This window comes from Pseudopodoces humilis, chromosome 20, assembly GCF_049639895.1.
Source record: "Pseudopodoces humilis isolate 2021_Gansu_Grassland_sample_001 chromosome 20, ASM4963989v1, whole genome shotgun sequence".
In the NCBI taxonomy this organism is placed as follows: domain Eukaryota; kingdom Metazoa; phylum Chordata; class Aves; order Passeriformes; family Paridae; genus Pseudopodoces; species Pseudopodoces humilis.
Window position 1 is genome coordinate 2,962,892 of NC_142219.1, and position 24,996 is coordinate 2,987,887.

General features: G+C 45.0%; 1 protein-coding gene and 1 long non-coding RNA gene across 3 annotated transcripts; one reads left to right on the top strand and one right to left on the bottom strand.

The window, feature by feature from the left end:
- Window positions 1–55: 55 nt before the first annotated feature.
- RHOF (ras homolog family member F, filopodia associated) lies at window positions 56–24,518 on the bottom strand. Of its 2 annotated transcripts, XM_088065187.1 has the most exons (6): window positions 23,409–24,518; window positions 22,845–23,031; window positions 11,158–11,245; window positions 5,012–5,121; window positions 4,181–4,315; window positions 56–2,115 (listed from the first exon to the last, which is right to left on the bottom strand). In XM_088065187.1, the coding sequence occupies exons 1-6, from the start codon at window positions 23,489–23,491 to the stop codon at window positions 1,951–1,953; spliced, it is 768 nt and encodes a 255-aa protein (XP_087921313.1). In that variant the 5' UTR covers window positions 23,492–24,518; the 3' UTR covers window positions 56–1,950. The 2 variants fall into 2 exon arrangements, with proteins under 2 accessions (XP_087921313.1, XP_005524328.1); XM_005524271.3 differs by lacking the exons at window positions 22,845–23,031; window positions 23,409–24,518 and adding an exon at window positions 11,398–11,581.
- LOC148182739 (uncharacterized) lies at window positions 11,773–16,282 on the top strand. The gene is made up of 3 exons (XR_015774266.1): window positions 11,773–11,903; window positions 11,990–12,227; window positions 14,382–16,282. It is a non-coding gene; the product is annotated as an uncharacterized LOC148182739 (long non-coding RNA).
- Window positions 24,519–24,996: the final 478 nt, after the last annotated feature.

Consider the following 24,996-nt stretch of genomic DNA (forward strand, 5'->3'; position numbering starts at 1 on the left):
GCTCAGCTCAGATATTAAATACTGTCTTTAGATGCTGCACTTGTACCAGTGCTGAAGAGAAGGGAAACACTGGGTCAAGTGGATGGCAGGGGACAAACACTGACTGCTACCCTGCTACAATCTTTGTGCTGCTTGACTTTACAGTCACTCATTTGAACACCCTTTTTTGGGTGCTGTACCTTCTGTACCTCCTCAGGCAGCTGCAGAACTGAGCTGCCTTGGGCCGTGTCTCTCACAGCAGTGAAGGCTCGCTTTGAGCCAGCACAAAGCCCAAACTGGGCACATTCTCTGGCAGAGTGAGTGGAAAACAGTGCCCTCCTCCCCAGTCTGCTCACAAGGGGACAGATAATGCACCACAGGCTTGAGTTGGATTCATCAGTTCCATTGCTGCAAACTAGCAAAATTACCTTTGCCATGCCACTGTCCTGTGGGCATGAACAATAAACTGCAATTTGCATATTTTCAACAGTTTTCACACCAGTTGGGCTGTATTTTGCTGTTTATGTGATCTGTTGTATTATGCTGGAACCTGGTTCTGCAGGGGTGAGTAACGTGAGTTCTGCAACCTGAGAAACTCAGATTAAAAAAGCCAGAGAGATTTCCACTGTGGAGCTGATGGTGAATGGGTCACTTCCTTAACACTGGTGTTTCAGTTCTGTTCTGGGTGAGGTGAAGGGTGGTTCTTTTAGTGACACATGAAGAAAAGGCTGCACAATTCTTCAAGGTTTTTGTATAGTCAAGGATGTGCACAAACTTCCAATTAATTAAACTTCCCATTTTAGGCTCATAGGTATTCACAAACCTTAATTAAATCAAAACAAGTTAGGAGAAAAATGAAAATAAAAAGATTTTTCAAGGGTCAAGATCTGTTTACTCTGCATGTAAAACAATAATGGTGGCTTGCTCCAAAACAGTTTTGTACCAGCTGGTCACATACAGTTTGCCTTACACAGAAAGCTTTCACCTGTACTGCAGGAGTCTCATTTCCCCTCTCAGGTTTGCTTTCTGATGACTACAATCAGATCTCGGTGAGGAGATGTGCAAAAGAACCAGGAGGTACGAGGCACATGTACCAGGTGTGCAGTGGGAGCCTCCCTGATCCTTAGACAACTGACACCTTCGTCACAAAAGGAAGAATTTTAATTTATACCGGTAGAGATGATTTCATGAGTGAATGAATTTTTCCTTCAGTGTGCACCATGATTTGCATCTGTCTTGCATTAAGCTGTAAATGTTTATCATAAAACTGACTTAACATTACATGTAGTAGCTGCTTGGAGTACTTCTAAATTTAAGTGCTGTAAATTAACCATTTCCCATGATACTCCACTATTTAATTGGAGCAACTGATGTATTTCCATTGATAAATGCCACTTTCCATTCCAGCAGCAGGCCTTGAAGAACTCTGAGGTGCAGGTCTGCAGAGCTGGTCCAGGGGGTGGTGGATGTTCCATCTGCACTCAGGGGGCAGCTTGAGGCCAACTCAGGCCATTGTCACCAAGTTAATTAACTTGAAAATGTTAAGACAAAAACTTTTTCTGTTTCTTCAAAGGTGCTTGATAAGCTGCTTTAACATTGCTTCTGAAATATGTAAGTTTTCTACTGGAAAAAGGCAGTAAATTGTAGCTCTAATGTGCCACAATTATTTTGCAGAGGAAGAAAAACCCCAACACTAAGTTATATAGTAGCAGTTGCTGTTCATTGCAATTGAACAGTGAATTGTCACACTTGGAAGCAAAAGCCAGATGGGTGAAGGCACACAGCATGAGTTAACTGTGATAAACAGCTTTGAAAACTCTGAGAACAGTGTAACAAAAGTACAAAAATACTAAAAATAATTAAAATTTTAAAATAAAAATTATCCTAGGAATACAAACATGTAAAAAAAAAAAGTTTTTAAAGTTTAACTGTTTATAAAATCTGAATCACTTGGTTCTTGTGCAGTCCAAATCATAACACTGAGCACACTTTCTGTTTCCTGTGGCGCTTGGCTTTCTTCATGGCACCCAGTGCAATGGTTGTGGCTTCTTTAAAAACATTTTCTATGTTCTCACGACATTTTGCTGAGCATTCCAGGTAAATTTCTGCGTTAATCTCCTTGCAAGCTGCCTCACCCTAGGAAGAACAAAAAAAAGGTAAGAAAAGATGTAAGTTTGGTGGATGAGAAAAGGAAAGTGAATTGGGAAGAAAGGGAATTAATTTGTACATCTTTGCAATTGTGAAGAAAGAAGCTGCCTCTGAGTGCAGTGCTAGAGTGTGAGTGGCATTGGTAATAAACTGAAGCACTGTAAATAAACTTGGGTTTTTTCCACTATGCTGAACCAAAGCCTGGCCTAAGAGTTCAGAGCATTAGAGACTCTTGAGATGCAGAGTCCTGATAGCACAAAAATATTCTCAGTATTGAATTTCTTTAAACTAAATGCTGAGGTAGGTACTTAAGTGAGGATAAGATGTCTACATGGTGGTATTTTTTTCAGGCCTGACCTTAACTATTCTGTAATGTCACTTTTAGTAATGAATGTCACATGCAAGAACAGAATCCGCCTTGTTTTGCCAGTGCACATGCAGGAACCTTGACTTTTGCTTTGAAGCATCACAAGGGCTCAGCCAAAATCCTCATAAAAACAAACGGGTGCCTGCATTTCTCAGCCATGCAATGGGAACAGGCTTGAATCTAAAATATTTCCATGCAATGCTGGTTGTGTGAAATCACTACAGACAAAGCACAGTGATTTCTTACTTGTGATCCTTTTATTGTCCCTGCAGAGCCAGCCCCCAGGTTTGAATGCTTGTAAGCCTTTTACTGTGAATTCCAGATCTGCAACCCATGGCTTACAGACTCTGCATTTATTCATTACAGTCTCTGGGAGTGGAATCACTTGGGCTTTTATTGGGAGAGGGGGGATGTTTCTTCATATTTAAGCAGTTTGTTTCCTTCCAGTTATTTGCAAGCTGCAGTGGTGGCAGATACTGTTCAGGTCCTCTGATGGGAAGCATCATGTCATGTGCCATCAGCTGTAAAAAACTGAGGTAGAGCGTATTTAGGGAGGAAAAACCAAGTGAAAGGGCTCACATAGGAGACAAAGTTTGTATAACATGTGCGTCCTTGAGTTTAACTGCACGAGGCCTCAGCAGACTCAGAAGTGTCTGTTGCTTGCCTGGAACCTCTCTCATGTGAGGATGATGAAGGGATTTATTCATGCAAACAAGGGACAATCTGCAAGTGCTCACAATGACAGGCTGTGACCGCATCTTGTGTGCAAAGGAGACAAACTAAAAGGCCCAGCATGGTTTCATAGTGATGCAGTTGCAGTTTATTTTCCTGCTGTTTAGAAGAAGTGGTGATTCACTCAAGGTCGTAGTGCACTTGACCCTGTTCCCTGGACGTGTGTCTCAGTTTAAAAGCTGCTGTTCTTGCTCTGAGGTGAGAGGAGAAGGATGGCTTTATAGTTCAGAAAAAAGAAAAAGAAAAATTGAAGGACCAGAGCAGAAAGGTCTTGTGTGACATGGGACAAGCTGTTCCATCACTGTTTCTCCTGTACCTAGGACAGCTATGCCAGTGACATAATACTACTCATAAATCTCTCTGCTTCATAATACTTAGTTACTGATAATATTTTTCTTAAGATTACTTTAGACACTTCAAAGAACACTCTCTCATGTCAGAGAAACCTTGCAGATGTTCTTGCTATTGGCCTTGAAAGAATTTATTTTTAAGTAGGATTTGAAAAACACATTTATTCCAGAACAGTCAGTGTATTTAATACTGGAATTGTTTCCTAACATCTCCAATCTTTATCACAGTACTTATCAAAGCACCAGTGATGGCTGCAATGTAGGCTAATAACAATTATGAAGACCAGCAAACTTGTTAAGGCTTACAAACTTGTAACAGTAATAACCCAGCTATGAAAGAAGAATGAGATGTAATGAGCATAGAAGGCAGATAGTTGTGTCCTTTAAAACTGCTCATATTTCTCTTTACTTTGGCATTAAAAATGGGTGGTGATTTGATCACTTCCAAAAAGAACTTACAGAAACCTCTGTTAGTGCTGCCAATCATTTCTTTATCTGGATCATCTAATTTTGCAATGTCTGTGATGACAACTGTGAGGAGCAATGCCATCACGTGCTTTATCTCCTGCCAAGAGGCCACCACTTTAGAAACACTGATGTTTACCTGGTTGTAGGTGATGGGTTCCTGCTTGGCAGCCCTGAGCTTGCGCAGCTGCTCCTTGTCCTTCCGAAGGTCTGTCTTGCAGCCGATCAGCACAAGCGGGACACCCCGGCAGAAGTGATTCACTTCAGGATACCACTGGGGGTAGAAAAACAAAACTTTTACATCTGGCTTTTATTTTGTTGTCTGTTTCCTGAAATCAAAACAATACAGCCAAGCAGCATTTAATGTAAGCTGCAATTTCAGAGCTTTGGAGTTAGTCTGGTGGGGAGGAGGTGGGGGGGCAACATGCACTGTTTACATCCCAGAAATGTTTAAAAGTCCTACCCAAAGTCAGCTGTTTTATAAAAACATAGTGACATGTGTCTCTATGCCACAATGTTTATTTACCATCTGTTTAAATTCTGAGGAGCTCCTCTAAAGTCACATTTAAAAACAGAATTTGGTCTAAGTCTTGCTTTTTTTTCCTGGTGCTAGGTTCAAGAATGCTTTGGATCACAGAAATCCCAGCACTCACCTCTCCCCTGCAATTAAATACACATGTGATGGAAGTAGTCTTGACTCTAAGATGTGCAATGTTGGTTGTGTGACATTGCTACAGTGATTTCATTGCTGGTGTTTGATCTTTTTAGTGAGAGTCAGCCCTGGTTCTGAGCACTTAGCAGCCATGGTGAGGTGAGCTCCAGGTCTAAGGTCTGGGACCTGCAGCTCAGCGCATGATGAGTGATCTGGGCATATACAAGCCCATGGTACAGGACACTAAAAGCACCAGCATTTCTAATCTGACATCTTGTCATATATCAGGCATGTGTAACTCATTTAGAAGCCTCTTACCTTGGCTGCTACATTTTCATAGCTAGTGGGGTTCATGACATCGTAACAAATTAACACGACATTGGTATTCTGGTAAGAAAGTGGCCGTAGCCGATCGTAGTCCTCCTGCCCTGAAACACACAGGATGATTTGGATGAAGAAATCTCTGTCCTGAACAAGCAGAACAATGGGGATATGTACAGACATGTACTTGTGATCAAGAACAATGGTACTATCATTGTACAGACTGCAAATTAAAATTCCATCTCTTGAGCACAGGAGATTCCCCCTCACTGACAAAACCGACGGTTTAGAATACAGAACACATCCTTGGTGGTTTTTAATAAAAAGCCTGCTTTGTCCACTTGCTGAGGACTTAGGAGCAGTTCTAAACACTGACCACCAAGTTGCTGCTCAAAAATAAAGTCATCAAGAGGAATCTGACAATTATTATTAAACATTTTCAGTTTGACAGTGGCAGTCCCCAAAATCATTTGCACATGTGATACTGTGAGGAGAAGAAACACTGTATTTGCCAGACAGGAATGGTGAAGTAGAATCCTGTGAAGTGGCAAACTTGCTTTTCCCAGCCTGGTGAGCTGAGAGGAAGCAGTGATTACACACAGGATTGTATAAGCCATGCTGCAGCATGAGCCAGGCCTTTGAAGCAGGACTCCCCAGCAGATCTAAGGAAATTCTGCTGAATTCTGGAAAAGCAGGGGATTTGTCATACTTCTGATTAGGGATATTCTAGCACATGATGTGACAAGAGGAAGCTGATTTGCTTCAGACTTGTACTCTTCCCCTTACAGTAATCACTGTGCCAGGGTCTGAAGGTGTCTTGCTTTGAGAGATTAAGGTCAAGAAAGCAGTAATTCCCAGATACAGCTGGCAGCTCAGGAAAAAAAAAACCCAATCTTTTTCCTTTATTAAGGAAGAAAGCATGATTCAAGCAGTCTGTAGAAGGTGTATTTATCATCTGGAGGCTGGAATCAGATAAGTGCCTGTGATGTACTGAATTTCCATGAGAAGGACTGGGAATGCTGGGAATTCTGTCCCACTATCACCACAATCCACACACAGACCAGAAGGTGCCCTACAGGGAAGTTCCACATCTCAGATCTTCATGTTGATATTTCAAATGAAGAAATGCAGAAAATTTCAGTGTGCCCCAACTTTACAGCAACGATTCTTACTCTGGCACCCACCTCAGTCCAAAATCATGTACTCATCACTTGCCAACACTTTTGTTTCCAGTCTGAAGAACTGCAGATACCAGAAGGCAAATAATACAACAGTATTTTCCTCCCTTCCTTAGTTTAAATGATTGGTTGAGATACAGTTTATTCCAAGGAAATCCCTGCTGGATAAGCCATTACTCAGTTTGCCTGAGATGTTTGTACAATGGGAATCTTGGATTTGGACCACTTTGTATTTGAGCCTCCACAAGAGCCATGTGCTCTATGGGGAGGTGCAGAACAAAGAGGGATTGATCTCTCAGGGTTTAATCCAGAAATAATACACAATTGGCAAAATTATGCATGTTGTATAAACATTCAGAGCAAAGACTGTACTGCTTATCCCTTCTTACTCTCCCAATCCATCTAGTTGTTTGCAACCGATTTGCCGTTTTGCTGCTGAGACAATCCCTTAAACACATCAGGTGCCAAACCTTTTTTTCCCTCCTAACTTCCACTAGTGTTGTGTAAAGTTTTCCTTGTTGAAGTTCAGGCCTCTGAGTTTCTAACAACATAGCTTGTAAAATTAAAAGGTCCTCCGAGTTGTTGGCAATTTGTGAGGTAGACAGGGTTGTCCCATTGGGAGAATCATGTTTATTTGCTTGTAATCAGAACAAACCTCTAAATTCACACTCTCCTGGATGGGATAACAGAAAAAGTGTCTAATTATGTGATACAACATGTTGTATTGCAAGTCAAAAACTACAGATATACCCTGGCGAACTGCTCCTTCATCTTTAAATCTAGCTTTGCAGTTATGGGGTTTTAAGCAAACAATAAATGCATGAGAAAATGCTGTATAAAACATGGCTACGTTTGGAATACTGGATACAGAGCACAGGACAGGGCGGGGTGCAGAGAGCAGAGGGGGAAGGTAAGGTGGCAATTGCTTAACCTATATTACAGTTGGATGGTTGCAGCACTCACGGGAAAGGAAAAGGAAGCTGCTTTTTAGGAGCTCAGATGCAGCTCCTCAGCTGCTGAGGATGTAATGGGACCCAGATCAAGCTGTGTCTAAACATAGACATCCCCCTCTCTGAAAACAATCCCTTTCACCCCTTGTCCTCAAGTGCTGCTGGTGAAATGCAAGAAAGGGCCTGAGAGACTTTTTTTTTTCCCTCTGTAAAGCTGCTCAGTCTGTGTTCAGAGCTAATTTGGCACAGATTTAGGTATTTTTACTAAAAGAGCTTTAAAAAGGAGGAACAGGGGTGAACCTAAACAGTAACTGAATGTCTGTGCAAAGCCCTGTGAGTGCTTCCTCCAACACAGGTAGCTGTTTTCTTTCCCCAGTTAACACAAAACATGCTGTGGAGGAGTTGGTTAAGTATCTGCCTACGTGTGAGCACATCTGTGACCCCTCTGTCTTCCTCAATTCATTGTACCATGAGAGACTTCGGGTTTTTCTAAAGAAAAAACTCCACCCAACTGAATTCACCTAAAATTTGCTAATTCTCTGCCAAGTTCCCAGTCCTGCGTGCCTCTGGGAGATGCTGTGTAACCACATCACTGCAGTCAGGCCCTGAGGTGGGGAGGGAGCTCTGGTGATGGCTGGGGGTAAACAGAAGTGAAACCACAGGTCTCATGTGCATGTTAACCTCTCTCTGCTCTTCCTCACCCCTTTGCCCATTCATCACCAAAGAAGTGCCAGCCTGTGAGCTGCTAGCCAGCTATGTTTTTTCCCTATTCAGTTTAAAACAAATTGGGAAACAGACATTCTTGGCAGGAAGAAAATTAGTAGAAGAGGATACTTGGGGCAGGAGGGGCAGACATCAATTAAAAAATTGGGGGTTTTGTTTTACTCAGCCATGAATTCCCTGTTGAAGTTATGAGAAATTATTCTTGCATTCACTGGCTTTTAAAATTTCCCTGAAGACCTCATGCTTCTGTCATCAGAGACCTGAAAAACCTCGCTGGAGGCCTTGCATGTGCTTCCTGTCAGGCAGAGCAAGAAGCCACAATGATGAGGCATTACTTCCTCCCCAGCTCAGCAGTGCTCTGCTCTCTGTTCTGAGAAACTCCTGCACCAGGAATTGAGCCTCGTGTCTGAACTGCACCTAGAGCATTGACACTGCTCCCTTGGCATGGAAAAACTACAGAGTTCATTTACCTCGCAGTGCCTTTGCCTCTGTCAAGCACAGCTGGAAATGGAAAATTTTAATTGAAAAAGCAGCTGCAAAGGTTGTTTGCAGACTAGACAAGTGACATTATAAAGCCATTACACGTATGTGTACCACCAACTTCCTGCAACAGCAAGAAGTGTTTGATGAGTAAGACACAGTAGGACAATGCACAACTCTCATCAAAAATTCTTTTTCTGGTACATTTTAGACTAACCCATTAAGTTCATTTGTTACCGAAATTCTTGTCAAGAAAAGAATAGCTTTTGTATCTTGAAACATTTGTTTCTTAAAGCTTTTTGTTTGTGTCCTCCTTCCCTGTAAGTAGGACAAGCTCAAAGGGTCGAGCTGCACAGGACTTGACAATACAAAGAATCCTTCCAATTTTAAGCAGCCCATGGAGCTGAACCTGTCCTTTACCTTCCCATGATGCTGAAGTACACCCAGCTCTATTTAGTGTTGCTCCAAGAAAGATTCTAAAAATACACAACTCTTGGTCATAGTCTAACCCTTAAGGAACTCAATATCAGTTTTGTTATATTAAAAACAGGATGAGATTAAAATGTGTGCTCAAGTGAGTCCTTCCTCTAGCAAAATTTCCAGTTACAGAAAGAGGCTGTAAAGCTGCTTGGATTAGAGTTCAACAGAGTTTACAGATATGTAACATAAAACTATGTAAGCAGGTCTGAAACAGAACCAAAATTCAGGTTTTCCCCCCTCACAATCAAATGTCTTAACCTGGGTGACAATCTTCCTGCTTCCTTTCTTGCTGTGTGTTATGGAAAGCGAAAGAAATTTAACAGGAAGGGAGGAGACAAGTGTCAACAGCCTCAAGAAATTTGTAGCCTTGTGGCCATGGTGCTGTTTTGGGAGGTGAAAAATGTTGGGTTTCGAGGTTTCCAGATGAGAGATGGAAAGCAATTGCTCTTTCATGGCAACAATGGCAGCTCCACTTCCCAAAGTGTCTCACGAGATAGAAAATACACCCCACTGTTCTTCTGTGGGGCAGTGCTTTAGTCCAAATCAGTTTCTACAGCTGATTTCAATGTGGAAGGTACACACTGCCTGCTGCATGCATGAACAGGGAAATTACAGGACATGGGTTAATGGTTTTAACTATCAGAGGGCCGACTTGTGATAGACAAAAAGGAGAATTTTTTCACAATGAGGCACAGACTGCCCAGAGAAGCCGTGGCTGCTGTCTCCATGAAAACATTCAAGGTCAGCTTGGAAAGGGCCCTGAGCAACCTGATCTAGTTAAAGATGTCCTTGTTCATTGCACAGGGGCTGGTCTAGATGACCTTTAAAGGTCCCTTCCCACCCAAACTCTCCTGATTCTGCGGTAAGCCACCAGCACCAGGCTCAGTGAGTGTCCCTGGGCTGCTGGTGGCTGCAGGTCTTGTGCAAAGCTAAACTCAGAGACACAAAGAGCTGTGCACTCCTGCCAGGCTTGGGAGAGCTCGGTGCTGCAATGCTGGACCTGCCCAGCCTACTCCCATCTCCAGATCCAGCCCGTGCTCCTTACAGCCTGGAAGAGACTCCAAAGGCAAATGCTGGAATGTGTGGCACAGGGATTTTAAATGAGAGCTAGGAACTATGTGACAGGCAAAAAACCCCCATTGACAGCAAACAAACATAAAAATGATGAGTGCAGTGGCAGGTTCCTGGTGCCAACACCTTGTATTAACTCTTTGGTTGCTCACACCAGATTCCAGTCCTTCTCTTTTCCTCTAAGACTTAGACCCAAACCCCTTGCCCTTCAGCAGAAGGTATGTTATCCCACTTAAATGGACTTAGAACAGTAACACTGACACAAGAAGACACATTGGCAAATTGGGTGCTCTGGATCTTACTACACTGTAGTAAAAATTAGCAGTGAAATTCACTTCTAGATTAAAAGCTTTTTAAATTATGTTTTCAGCTATCACATGCAGTATACAAGAAGGTGTGTCTTATTACTATTAAAAATGACTGGACTGCATTCAGATTTTATTTGTCTTTGGTGTAAATTTGGAACAACTTCACAGGCTTGAACTGAAAGAGATGATTTACACTGAGCTGAAACGGAATACATGTCAATTTTAGGGTTCATTTAGGAACACAGCTGGATAACAGTCCGGGAACTTTGAGCGAATTTGAACACAAACCATTTCACAAGTTCTTCAAATGAACCTGAACAACTATCAGCATTTTCTAATAACTTTTGCTGCCACGGCCTTTTGAACAGAAACTAGCCTTTTTCTCCTTCCCTATTCAATCACACATGGCAGCAGATTAAAATATTTTCCTGGTTGATTGTATTATGCTTTGCATCTGGGAATTGAGTTTTAATACTTCCAGATATGTTTGCTATTTGATGTTTCTGAATTAATTGGGTTGTTAAGATAATGAATGAGTCAATGACCAGAGTTGCCATTAGACAACTGATCCTTTTTTTTTTCTGAAAGGCACATTGATATGCAACAGGTAATGATGGTTGGTTTGTTTGTACTTTAGTCTCTAGAAGTGTCACCTGCAACGCTGTGGTTTAACTATGCTGGTAGAGAAGCAAATTGAAAATCTATCCATCTTTACAGTCTTCAGATATTGGTCTGGTTTAAGCTGACAGTGAAATATTTGCTGTAACAGAAATGGAGGTGCATTCACTGGAGCAACATTTTACAGCAGTACAATTTCTGCTTATTTGCCTGAAGTTACGAAAGGCTGGGCCGGGTTTGGGCTCAGTCCCAGGCCAATGTCCGTGAGTGGTGCCATGGCAGTGGCCGCACAGGCGCTGCCCCCCGGCTGGCATGGGGAAAGAGGAACCCCTTACCTGCGGTGTCGTACAGGTTCAGGGTGACCTCCTTCTTCCCCACCGTCACACTCGTTGCGTACTTCTCAAAAACGGAGGGCGCGTATTGCTGCAAAAGGAGGAGAACGATCTCGGTGATCTCAGAGGCCTTTTCCAAGCTTAGTGGACTCTGTAATTGTGAGAAGCGGTGCTGGCGGGGCCCAAGCGCTGGAGCCGGCCCCGGCTGCGGCCCCCATCCCCTTGCGGGTGGCAGCCCCTCACCTCGGGGAAGGAGCCCTTGGCGTACACCATCAGCAGCGAAGTCTTCCCGCAGCCTCCGTCGCCCACGATCACCACCTTCACCTCCTTCCTGCCCGACGGGGCGGCCGCGGAGCCGCGGGGCCGCTCCGCCGCGCCCTCGGGCACGGCCCCGTTGGCCGCTTCCATGGAGCGGGAGCGGAGCGGGCCGCTGAGGGCGCAGCGCGGCTGGGACGGGGCTCCGCTCCCTCTCCGCGCCCGGGGCGGGCAGAGCCGCCCGCGCCCAGCCGGGGATTGGCCGCGCCGAGGCCGCCGCCGCCTCAGGTGCCTCAGGGCCCCGCCCGGGCCCCCCGGGACACTGGGGGAGCCTTTCCTGGAGGCCGAACCTCATCGCCGGCCCGGGGCCGCCCGCAGGCTGCGGCTGCTCGGGGTCATGGCGGGAAGGCCCCTCAGGGCCGCGTCCCCTCAGACCCACCGGGGCTGCTCCGTCCGCCCGTCCCGCCGGGAATCCCTCAAGGCTTCATGCCCCGGTACCATCGGGCCGAGTCCCTTTGCCCTTCCACCCACACACCCCATTCCCATCTATTTATTTATTCCCGTTCGTTTATTCCCACAGGAAGCCCCTCCAGTGCCGCGCCGGGTCCCTCCAAGCGGCCAGCGGTGTGGGACCGCTCCAGTTCAACGCCGATGTGTGTCCAGCCCCGAGGGCCGAGCGGTGCCAGGCACGGTGAGGGCAGGCAGAGACCCCCGAGGCACCCCCGGAAAGGCACCTGGCACTCACTGCCTGTTCTCTGCTGATTTATTGCTTGGCTAAGAACCGACAGCTCTGCTCATCATCTGCTCACCCACCCAAGGTGAGATGCAATGAGAATAACTGGAATTTCTCATTTTAATCGCAGAGATGTGGTGGCCCCAGGCTTCCACGTGGCATTCTTTGCTACCATGGAACGCAGGGCATCACAACAGCTGGGTATGTTTGGCTCTGGAAGGGAATCACAACTGCTGGATTATGTTTGGTCCCAATGCACAAGTCAGGGGAGTGACACTGAATTTTGGACTCGGGTGCAAATCTACCACCATTCAACACTAAAAAAGCACGTTTCTTTTCTGGCAGAAATTAGCAGTGTGCTCTATCTTAAGTAAGTTTGTTTTTAAGAAATAAAATTTTCCTTTATTTTTTTTTTATTTATTTTTTTTTTAAATACCACTTGTGAGAATAGCCACAGAATCCTAAGGATATGTTCGGGTGTAACAAGACTGTTTAATTCAACTAAGAAAAAAACCCCAAAACCACAATTCGAGTAGGGCTTTTCATTTTCCCCTGCGCGGTTGTGTCACTAGATGGCCTTCCAGACCCAATACAAACACCACTGCACTCGGGCAAGGAGGATCCTGCTTTGTGCACAGGGCAAACAAAACGCTAGAAAAGGATATTTCTGCAAAAGATCAGAAGAAAGACCTGTAATATCCAAAAAAGTGTCATATAGCTCAAATTATAATAATAAAAAAGCGATCAAATTCACACCTATATCAAATTCACCATTTTATTGAGGAAAAAGTGGATGCAAGCATGTAGAAACTGTCAAAAAGTGTTTTTTACAAGCCACAGTCTTATGAATCTTATCTGGAACACAGGAAAAGCCATCAGCTCCTGTCCACTGTAATGGCTGAGAGCATTTCAGTGACACAGGAATGGATGGGCCAGGAAAGAATTTGTTTTGTCCTGAAATGATTTATTTGGACCTGGCTCAAACCCAGTATCACACTATATATGATACAATCAGCAGGTACAGTTAGCAGTCTTCCTGTAACTGAAGAATTCAGGGGTTTTTTTTGCAAGTCAATTATTGCCACAAAGGGGATTTTTGGGGGGGATAAAAATATTTTGTGGTTAATTATTAATTTGTGAGGGGTTGATTTTTCTTTTTGTTTTTGGGCTTTTTCCAAGTCTCGCGAAACAATCTTTACATTTCTCATAGCTTTGTCCTCTTGTACATTTTATACTTATGAAACTTTTAGATTTGTACACCTTTAGATTTGGGATGAAACAACATAAAATGAGCAGATTACAAATACAACTGTAAACACTCCAAAGACTGTTTTTAAGTAATGAATGTTCTACTTGTAATGGGTCTACTTTGTATGGATGAAGTACAATATTTCAGTGTATCAGGTACTTAATTTTAATTAACAGCTATGCAGTGCTTCAGGCATATCATTTGGGTTTGAGCTAAAACTGAGCCTATTTTGCTGACTCAAAAAAAAATGCAAAATCTGAAATGGAATGGTGCCACTGATTTAAATGGAAGAAGATTCAACCTTCTATTAGTGAAATTCAAATCTAATCATTACAATAATTGTAAGCGTCCTTCTCTAGTTCTGCTTTGGCCTGTATATTGATTTTGGCACAAGTTCTTTCATCAAAAGCTTACACATCTGCAGCTCAGGGGTCAATGTGTGTGTGGAGAGTCTCAGTGAGCACAACAAAACCAGGGCATTAGTGGGGTATGGAAAATATCCGTGCTCCAATCTTTAGTGCAAATTTGTTGCTTCATGATCACCAATGAAAAAGTTAGGAAGGAGTGAAAGGTTAGTGTGCTGCTTAGGAAATCTGCTGGGAGTTTGTGATTTTTATACTGGATGGTATTGATGGGTAATTCAGGTTAGTTATGAAAACACCCTTAAAAAGACTCACAGATTAGGTTCAATATTGTTTGCACACACCATCTGCTGCACAGCCATATTGTTAGTTTATTTGGTAACACAAACTGGACAAGAATGGGGACCTGTTCTTCCTTATTGTCTTCAGAACTATGTTTTTGAAATACACTTAATTGTTTTCTTCATAACACAGACCCCAGTTTACAAAGACTTCAGCATAACAATAACTAACCCCATTTATGTCCAAGGAAATATTAATAAACTTAGTTAACAAAGTGCATAAGAAGACAGAGCCTTAAATATTTATTTTTAACATTACCAGTGACATTAATTTTTTGTGTTTTCAGCTATTAATTCTCACTACAGCATGTACTGAGCAAGAGGAATGCCTTGAAAAAAATCACAATAGGAAAGACAAAGCCTAAGGAATGGGATTTACCAAGTAAGTCAAGTGAATCTCTGATAAATTTCAGATATTGCACAAGGCCAACAATTTCTTGTCATGTTCACACAGACTCTTACTGAGGGAGAGTTTCTGCCCCATGGAATTTAGTATGGATAGGGTACAGAAGGAAGGGGGAATTATGATGTGGGAGAGCTGAACTGTCCCTGCACACAACACAAAGTTCTGGTGAAAGAATCATTGTGAGAGGAGAAGCCCATGACAAAGCAGGTGTATACTACTCAAGTGATTCCTCCTGCTTACAGAACAAATGAACAAAATTGTTTTTCAGTTGTGCTTTTGCTCACAGTGCCAACACTGCTCTGACCCTCACTAAACCCGTCACACAATTTCCAAAATCAAAGCTCCCCAATATCCTTGATTTTCAGCTGTTTCTCAGTCTCCATTTCTGCAGCGTTTCTCGCTGTTCCTCTCGCACATGCAGAGCTCAACCATCTGGTCCTCATGGCCTGATATTTTACACACATGCCCCCACCCCAAAAATCCCTTGGGCTACATGATTCACCATCTATTCAAACCTTGCCATGTGCCTGTTTTTTTGTGTAGTAGCTCCTACTGATGTAAATCCCTTGTTCCATAAGGGCTCTCAATTGCCTTTTTCACTGAAGGCAAGGTGGCTGTGACACCTGACAGTCTCTGAGACATTTAACCCAACCTAAAACATTATTACACTGTTGTTTGGCTGAGTAGGAACCATATTTTTTTCCCAGTGGGATGTGCTGCCAGAATGGCATTAACTTTCTAGACTATTAAGTAATATGGAAAAATTATATTTCAATAAGAAAATTTCCTTTCTGCCTTTTCATGCCTTAGAAATAGTTCCTGTTTCACTTGGCTCAAGTAGCGCCTGCACTAAATCAGTGCAGAAATCTTTGGATAAACTCTACGTAAAATCTGTCCAAATGCTACCAGGGAGTTCAGAGGGTTGGGAAAGAAAACAGGACAAGGGTCTGCAAGGGGAGGTGTGAGACAAATTAAGACACACAACTCAGCAAAATCAGGCAGAGAATATTCAGGCACTCTGATGTAGTTTGGACAAACTTTATTCATAAACCACATACTCATGACTACCTGGTGAGCAGCTATTTATAGGGAACACAAACTGTTTCTTGGTTATTTTCTCTAGTACTCTTTAAATCAGGGGTGCCACAATATGGCCTACCTGATAAATGCATGGCCATCGTGTTGTGTTTTGAATTTCACCTTTCATTAGAAACTGAGTTCTTGGCTTTGCAGTTGTGTGGGAAAACCACCCTATTTTACAAATCTGAAGTAAATCAACATGGTAAAATGTCATCCTGATACAGTAGGTGCTTAGAGGCAGTTTCAAGTTTCTGTTGCTTACTAAAGCATGAACTCTCAAGCCAAATTCTGTTGTGGAAAATGGGTAACACAAGGTTAGGATCATCCTATGCTTTTCTGGAACATCAAACACAATGAGTAATCTCTGAAAAGTATGAAATGAACAGGCAAGTGTCTGCCAACACCTCCACAGCTCTGCCCCCGTGGATCCTGGGATGTGTGTCTCCCAGATGTGCTGGCATGGCTTCCCTGAGCCATGGGCAGGAATTTGTCACCACAGGCTGGCAGAACTATCACAGCACGCCTCGTTTCAGGTGAGATTTGCAGATGTGTTTGCCTTGAGAGCTGGGCTTGGTTTTGCCATGGGAACAGGCACAAGCAGTGGGTTCAGGAGTGAGGCACAGCCTTGCTCGTGGCTGACAGAGATCAGGGCTCTGCTACAGATCTGCATGAAATTATTCACCATCAGATGTTCTTCTGCATCCAGATCTGCAGCAGAGAACACATCCCATCAGGAAGTAATTTGGGGAAATTTAGGGAAAAAGGCTACAAATAGCTTTGCTTGCAGCATGATCCATTCTTAGCCAGTATCCAACCAATCCCTTTAGTATAACCTCTAAAATCCCTCTGACTTAGGCCTTCCTGTGTTTTCATTACCCAAAACTCCACCTAACCCAGCAAGCACAGATATTATTTTTTTTTTCAAAATGGGAACGCTCTCTGCAGTATCTGCTTCCTTCAGATCACTTTTCCCTTCTCCTTCCCAAATTTTCCCAAATTCTTCCCAAATTATGTAATTCCTTGTGGATAGGGATATTTTCTTTTAATGTACTTGCTGGTTCAGATACAAGGGAAGACTGAATCCAAGAGGAGTGTGTGTTAATTAAGATGACCACAGCACCAGGGCAGGTGTTGCATTCAGCTGCTTTAGCTTACACAGGAGGGATTAACATGGAGTGGGTGAGTCAACTGTGGATTGCCAAATCTGGGTTACACTCCCCAAAATTCTGTTGGAAGATTCCTCTAAACCTGAAGTATGTAGAGTTGTACTTATTTTGTGAAGCTGTAGAGAACATCAAGTTTAATTGAACCCAGGTTCGGCTTCCTAAATATGCTTTTCACTATGTGAGCTACAGTGCAGCCTGACCAGTGTGTGTTTTACAGAGTCATGAGTCAGGCTTTGATCAACACCTCATTCCTTCACTCTTGCATCTGGCCCAGGCGGGAAGCTCTCAAACCTTATGGACAAGGATGTGGGGAAACTGGGAATATTCAAAGGGGGAGAATAAAAGATGGTGAAGTAGGCTATGAGAATGGACTGTGGATGAAATAGTGTCATGTTTTTGCTGAGTAATGCATAGCACTGACATTAAAGGGCAGTTAACACGAAGTTTGCGTCCTCCCCTCTGATATCTGTGCAAACTTCCCACAGGAAGGCAGCAATGGCAGACTGAAGAGATGATAAAATCCTCTGTTTATATGGGGGACACTACAATTTCTGCCTGTTTTTTGTGGAGTGCTGGATGTATGGGTAGAGCTAAGTGAGAAGTGCTTGCTCTGTCATTGTCTGGCTGGCAAGATGCTCATTCATAGAGGTGGAGGTTTGGCAGGAGCCAGAGGAGCTTGTGGCTTGTCAGAACATGGCCGGGCAAAGCACAGGCCCAGACTGAAATTTTCTCAGACCTGAGAGCATCCATAACCCAGCCAGAGCAAACTCTGAGGGGAACAGTGATGCTCAGAGCAGGTTAATTAATAACTTGAGGCACTGGAAATAAAACCAGGTTGTAATTGAGCGATATTTGCTTTAGAGCTGTGATTCTTGGCCTGTGCCTGGTTTGTGGGAGCTGGTTGGGCTGACAGTGCAGAGTGGCCTGGCTGGATGTCCTCGCTGAGAGTCACCAGAGAGGCTCAGGAAGGTGCTCAAGCAGTGGTGTGGGTGTAGTGAGGGCAGGCACAGAGAGCAGCAAGCTGACAGTGCTGGGTCTGGCACGCTGCCCTGCCCTGCTCCACACCTCTGTCTTTGATGGCACATTTCCTGTGTTTCACCCTTCCTACATACATCCCACCCTTCCTGATAACAACAGGCACATTGTAAAGTTCCTCATTGCTTACTGGGATTAAAGCAGTAGCTCTGAGTTCTTAAAGTGGGGAGATTTCCTGGTTAAAACTGTTCTAATTAAACTTGTATCTCTCACAAGGCTAAAAATGCCCCTGTGTGAATGGCAGCTGGATCTGCATGCAAAATGTCAGTGCCTCAAGACCTTTAATGGTCTTGGGAGTCTAACAATAGTACAGACAGTGCCTGTTCAAAGATAAGGGCTCCAGGCAAATGGAAGGAAGCAAATACAGCCTCCCTACGAAATCAGACATCTTAGACAAAAATTTTCTAAGTACAGAACACATCTGGCTATGTATTTGTCAAGTACATTATTGGCTTGAACTACACACACAGCACCCACAGCAAATATTTTCTACTCTAAGTCTGAGTGGGCACCTCCATTTTCCTTTTAGGACTCAGTTTTGGACCTGGGAAAAAGTGTTCTCAGTCGAAAGGCCTCCAAGCAAGCCTGGGCTGGTCACAGTAGAGCAACAGCTGCATGAGCTTAAATTCCTCTCCCCACCCTGCTGTACAAGCCATGCTCCTCAGTCCTGTGCATGGAGGAATGTCCAGCTTTCCTGCTTCCCTGCCAGCTCCACTGGCATTTCCTATTCCACAGGCAATTGCATGTTAGTTGCCGACACCATGAAGTGCTTTTTCATGTGGGCAGTGGTGGTGGAACTAAGGATCCCTTCTGGTCAGAACCCCCTGCAGATGTTCATGACACTTTTTTCACTCCCCTTTATGCAGCATGTCAGGCGCTTGTGATAATTTACTGCCACAGGAACCACTTCCTGCACGCTGCTAACTGTGAGTCCTTCCGGACTGCTGTCAGGCACTGCCCAGGGAAAGGAGAAGACAATGTGCAGGGAAAGGTGTCAGGAAGCAAAGAGAACCCTGTCCTGCATCAGCAGCTCCCAGGAGAGAGACAGGCAAAAATGCAGCAGTGGCTGTGTGGGTTTAATGGAAACTAACTTCAGTTAGAAACTAGCAATGGCCTTTCCCTCTTGAAGGTTAAAACAACTAAAATATCTGGAAGAGGTATTTTAATTTAAAACTTACCTTAAAAAAGAGAAAAATAAAAGTTAAAGCAAGTCCAAAAATAACTCAGAAAGTAGTCAAAGATAAGAACAGAGCCTGCAGAAGTCAAGTCTGAACAAAAGGCATGGGCTGTGAAAGGAGAAAACCACAAATGGCAGGGGTCGAAATGTAAAACCTACAGTTCACCGTGAAATATGAAGGATGCTGTTGTATTCCACACCTCCTCTTCCTGGGTGTAGCTGTCTCCACAAGGTGAAGGGCAGTAATGAATCAAGATCCTTCCCTCTTCCTGTATTTTCTATTCAATTATTTGCAGGCTGTGCAAGTTCTGCTTTACTTTCCCTCTCCATATGCCACACTCTCCTCCTGTTTTCTGGTTTTTTTTTTAATTCTGAACTGTGCCTTTGGCCTCTCTCCCATTCCTTTCTCCTCGGTGTGTGCCCCCTGCTCTGCCAGGATCTGCTGTCTTTGTAACCTCTGCTGTGCACATATGCTGGCTCTTCCCTCCCCTCCTGCCACCCCCTGCTCCACCAAGTGTCCCTTCTCCTCGCTCCAGCGTTTTTGCCAGCGGCTCTGTGAGCCAGCCAGGAATGGAACGATTTTGCCACGGCCACTGCTCCCGTTTCCATGCTCCTCTCCAGCGACCAAGGGGAAGCCGTGCTGCTCCCCTCGTACAGCACAGGCACACACAGCCCTGCAGCTGCGTAGCAACTGGGAGCTGCTGGAGAGCAGCAGCACAGGGAGCCATGGGCAGCACAGCCTTCACCGACCCGGCACCTTCGGGCCCACTCGGCTGCAACCCAGGGCTCGAGGGACCAGCTGGGGCACTCCTCGTTGTCCTGTCAAACAATAAATCAAGATGCAAATCCTTAACTGTAGGATTGAGAGAAGTGGTGGCAATGTCAAGGGCAAAACAAAGCCCTGGTCTCGTGTCACATCGCACCAGTGGGAAGACACTGCTCTGATTTGTAAGCTGAACTCATTTGATCTTTGTCATCGGTTTCTGGCTGCAACATTTTATACTCCATCACTTTTAATCAGAATGTTCCTTGTATGTGCTACATGTGTTAAAATGGCTCCCAGGTCCCTGGCTACTATTATATCCAGGCTGTTTAATGAAGTGTCCAGAGACACAAGTAATTTAATGCATAAATATTCTTTTAGATTATTTGGATCTTCATTTCCTTTTCATGCAAGCTTTGTAAGTGCCCGGCCTTTAAATGGTATATTCTTTTCATTCTTTCTCTTTTATTTTTGTGAAACTGTACTGTTCAGGGGCCATGAAACACTGAACTGTTTTGTAATTCGATGGCTTTAGAATGCTGATTAGAATTGCCAACCGTCTTGATTTATTTCATGATTTTTATAAGCTTGAAAGCATTCTAAAAAATAACCACTTCTACATCCTGATAGGATCACAGCATTTCAATGGCAGCTGCATTTCAATAGGCAAGAAGCAACACAAAACATTCTGCAAGTCAGGTGTTGAAACAGCTTCTTTATTCCTTTATAGCTCAAGAAAGATTAGATCTCTGAAAGCACTCATTCCCTACCTTACAGAGGTGGCTTTGTCATAATACTTTCAGAAATAATATGATCACATACACTTTAAAAAGTAACAACCACCCCCACCCCCAGGTCTGGAAAATAGCCAACACATCCATCAAAATTTGTCTGGATCTTAAACACAGTAAATGTTTGTTCCACTGTTGGGTGTCACCATGCATCTCTGCACCCCGGCAGCCAAACAACACAGCCTAGTGATTCCTTGTCATTGTTCAAGGCTCACATCCCCATGCATCCTCAGAGCATGCTGGGACACAGGTGAAATCTTGTCAGCAGGTTGCTTATTTCGGCTGACAATTCCCTAGACAGATCATCTGCTGTTCTTAGGGAGGAATAAAAAATTTCATGGCAAGAAAATATGAACAGGCAAATACCCTGTCCATATTCCTACTCAATAGTCCTTTGATATTCTTAGCCTGGTTTCCTAAAAATAAAACCATCTAATGCGACTGTGTTCTTCTCTGTAATCTCCCCCCTCATTCCTCCAATGTCAATCAAATTTGGCAGGGGGGAAGATGTCCCTAATGTATTTAGGTCTTGAATGAACAGCTGGATACAGAGTATGTAGTGAGGCATCACATCTAAAACAACCTCATCTAACAGGAAGGTCTCAAAATGTACTTTGTAACCACCCTGCCCCAGACGTACTCATCTTTCTTTTATTGGTCGCAACCACCTGTTTTGTGCTCTGCATTATTTAATGGCTACATAATAGACACCAGGGCAGGCAAGTGTTGCAGTCTGCCTCTGGCTCCCTTCCAGCTCCTAAACCGGGCTTTCTTCCCATGCAACTGGGGTGTGGCACGGGATGGTGTGGAACCAGACCTCCTCCTGACACAATATTGACACTGCTGAGGTGTGTGTACACACACCCGGAACCAGGAAACACAGTGCTGACAGGTTGTTTATCTGGAAGAAAACTAAAATCATAACCAAGTTTGTAGGTGGCACTAAGCAGTATCACGAGGATCAAATAAAAATAATAATTTAAAAAGGCCATTGCAAGCAACAATGCTGTCTAAGAGTTCTCAAGATGACCAGAGTAAAGCCATACATGCAAAACAAAGAGCACCATCCTACAGTGCAGGGTGGTCATTCTTAGAAGGATCAGATCCGAGAGTATTTTAGCAGCCCTGCTGGGAAACCAGCTGAACATGGGCTGGAGTAATCCCTGGATGCCTGACAGACACATCTGAGCCAGGAGGGCTGTTGGCTCGGGCATGGCCAATGCCGAGGGCTCTGTCCCCTTCTGCCCAGATCAAAATGGTGACAAACTGGAGCAGGAACAATTACAGGATTAGTAAAGATGGACCCGAGGGGGAGCTCTGCAGCCTGCAATGGAGTGTTTAAATGCTCAGCTTGCACACAGCTACGAGGGGATGTAAATCTGGTCATGGAGCATTCCTCTGCCAAGGAGACTGAGGGACAGACACATCCAGAAATGAAAGCAGAAACTAGACAAGTTTGAAAAGGTACTTTGATTTCTAGTCTGTCAAGTAGATTTTTGATGGAAACAATTTACCCTTATTTTACTCCCTTTCAGATCCCATTTGAAAATGAAAATCTGATCTTTATCTAAGATGCAGCTATGCTGCAGTTAAATTCTTTGAAATGAGAAAAAGCAAAAAATTCACAAAAATCCAGAGACCTGCATAATGCAGGAAGTCGAACCAGATGAACCTTGGTCTCTTTTGTCTTTTATAATCTATTAATCTAGTTTCCTTGCACAAGCAGTGGATTGTGACTCGAAAACCTTCAGTATAAAGGATTCTGTGTACAAGGCAGCCTAAAACAAAATGTTGTAAACAGTCAGGATCATTGTTTGGCAGAACAGCTGCATATTTTTTATTTCACTTTGCCTCTCAATCTAATTTGCTCTTGTTGCAACACTTTGCCAAAGAAATTAAATCACTTCTTATTGATAACAGACAGTGATATAATTAGCATAAGAGTTTTCCACTCAACAATGCCAGGCAGGGATGCTGTGGGCAAGAACAAGCTCCTTTGCTTCAAGAATGTGCACAGAGTCACCACAAGCTGTTCAGAGAAAAAAAATCTTCCCCCCCCTCTTTTTCCCTCAAAGATCTCTTTATCTAAAGAGTCTCACACAGCAAACCAGGGTCAATCTAACTCAAGTATGAAAGTCTGGTTTGACCTTTCTGGGACTTAAACACACTGTACCAGAACATTTTGCTTTTCAGATACAAGTTTCAGCCATGAAACCACCCACTCTGAGAGCACAACTGGTCTCAACTGCCTTGGCGACTTTTAAACTACACTGAACATTACAGTCATTTAGAAACTCTAAAAAACGGAAAGAAATTTTCGGCTCAGACTTACAAAAACAACTTCCAGAAGTGCTGAGGACCCACACAACTCACTGGGGTGGCACGGCAGGCTCGCTGTCCAGCGCCTGCTGCCCCAGCAATTTCTGGCCCTGGTTTGCACGTACGCAGCGCCAGGCACACGCGTTAGGACCTCTCCCAGCTGGAGCACTTCATGGATTCTACCACCGGGAACAGCCGTCCTGGACAATGATTAATCGCAGACAAAGATCAGAGTCCTGGAAAAATATGCAGAGAGATGCAAGTACAGACAAAGCTGTCTAAGCTCCCACAGTATTATGGTCTGGCTGTGTCGCTTCAAAGCTGCGTTAGGCAGAGCTGGTTTGCTTCAAGGTTGAACAGATCAACGTTACGGTTTAAATGCTGGTATTGCTAACAGCCAAATATATATTTAAACATAAATCTTAAATCCCAGGAAAGTTAATAGCCCGATGCTGTTTAAATATGCCTTTTTTAGTCGCTTCACGTGCTGACTTAACTCATTACGATGCAAGCTGCAGAAACGTTTTCACTACAGTTCAAAAACCCTTGCAAATAGGAGCCCAGCTCTGCGCCGTACTTTGATCTACACGTCGCCTCTTTCGGCCATTTCCAGGAAGCTGAAATGCTTTTCACCTCTATTGAGAGATACCAGAGAAGCATTTTAATGGTGTTCAGCTAAGAACAACGTCACCGTTCCTTCCGATTTTGCCAGCAGACGGTCCCTGGGAGCCGCCGTGACCCGGGCCCGGTGCTCAGCGCGGGCCCGGCGCTCCCGGCCGGGCAGGGATCGAGCGCCGGCTCGGGCGGCCCCGGCTCCGAGCGCCGCAGCCCCCGACAGGGCTCGCAGCGCTACAATGCCAGCCTGGCACTGTGGAAGCGCTTTGGTTTTGTTGTTGGTTTGTTTGGTTTTCTCCCCCTCCACGGGAACGTGTTCTGTTTTGTGCGGACGGTTTGTCGCTTGTTCTCGACATAGAGCCTGACCCGGTGAGGAGCGAGGGGGGGAGCGAGGAATGGAGCGATGAGCGCAGTTGTTGCGAAAGGCGCGGGCTGCGGTGCCTCCTTCGCGGCAGCACCCTGCTCCCTCGCAGGGAAACAGCCCTGAGCCTCGGCACATACCACAGCACAAGTTGTACAAACCCACGGAGCGGCTGGTGCTGAGCCGCAGGAACTGCGGGCAGGGCGCACCCTGCCCGGCACATGCCGCTCCCGCAGACAGCCTCTGCCAAGCAGCCACTTACCTTCACCCTCCCTCAGAGTCCGCAGGACGGTCCTGCTCTAGCCTTACCAGGGAGGCCACCTCTCTACAGTGTTTGCTTTTCCTCCCTGTCCTGCCCTCTGAAGTGGTTGCTCAAGCCAGGCTTTCCTGGCTCACCTACTCTGGGTCTGCAGTGAGCACAAGCTGCAATTCCCCACAGAGTACAGCGAGGCTTGTGAAGTTCCGAGATAACCCTCAGCCTCCACCCAAAGCGAGCTGCAGCAGAATCTGCTCGGGGAAAAAAAAAAAAAACCCACCAAAAAAACAAACCACAAGAAGAAAAAAAAAATAAAAAAAAAGAAAAAAAAAAAAACAAAAAACGACGCCACATGTAACACCTCATCGGGCCATGGCGGCTCCACTGCAGCGCGGCACCGGCTCCGCGCCAGCCCTGCCCGTGCGGGCCCGGGGAGCTCGGCGCTGCAGGCCGGAGGAGGCAGGGCAGCGCTGCCCCGGCTGGGTGATAGCGGAGGGGGGAACAGCCCAGGAGAGGCAGAGAAGGAAAACAACAAAGAGCCATGTGACGGGGAGCGGCGGCCGCGCTCCCCCCGGCGCACCCGCTCCGGGCGGGGAGGTGGCGGCGCCGCCCGGCCCCTCCCGCGGCCACCGCTGCTGGTTCTCCCCGTCCCCTACCACAGCCCGGGCTTTAACATTTTTGTGAATTTTCTTTTTTTCCCGTGTGTGTTGTGAAGGGGGGGTGGTGGTGTTGTTTGTTCCTCTTTTTCCCCCCTCTGCATTAGGCGACTTCCATGGCTTGGTGTTTATAAAGAGAGCGGGAGGCTGCGGCGGGGGAAGGGCGGTGTTATTTATAGCAGTCAGGGCTGCGCCGGCATTATCCGAGCTGCCTTTGTCCTCCCGGCCGACCGCCCCCCCGCCCGGCCCGGCTGGAGCGCCGCCAGCCCCGCTGCCG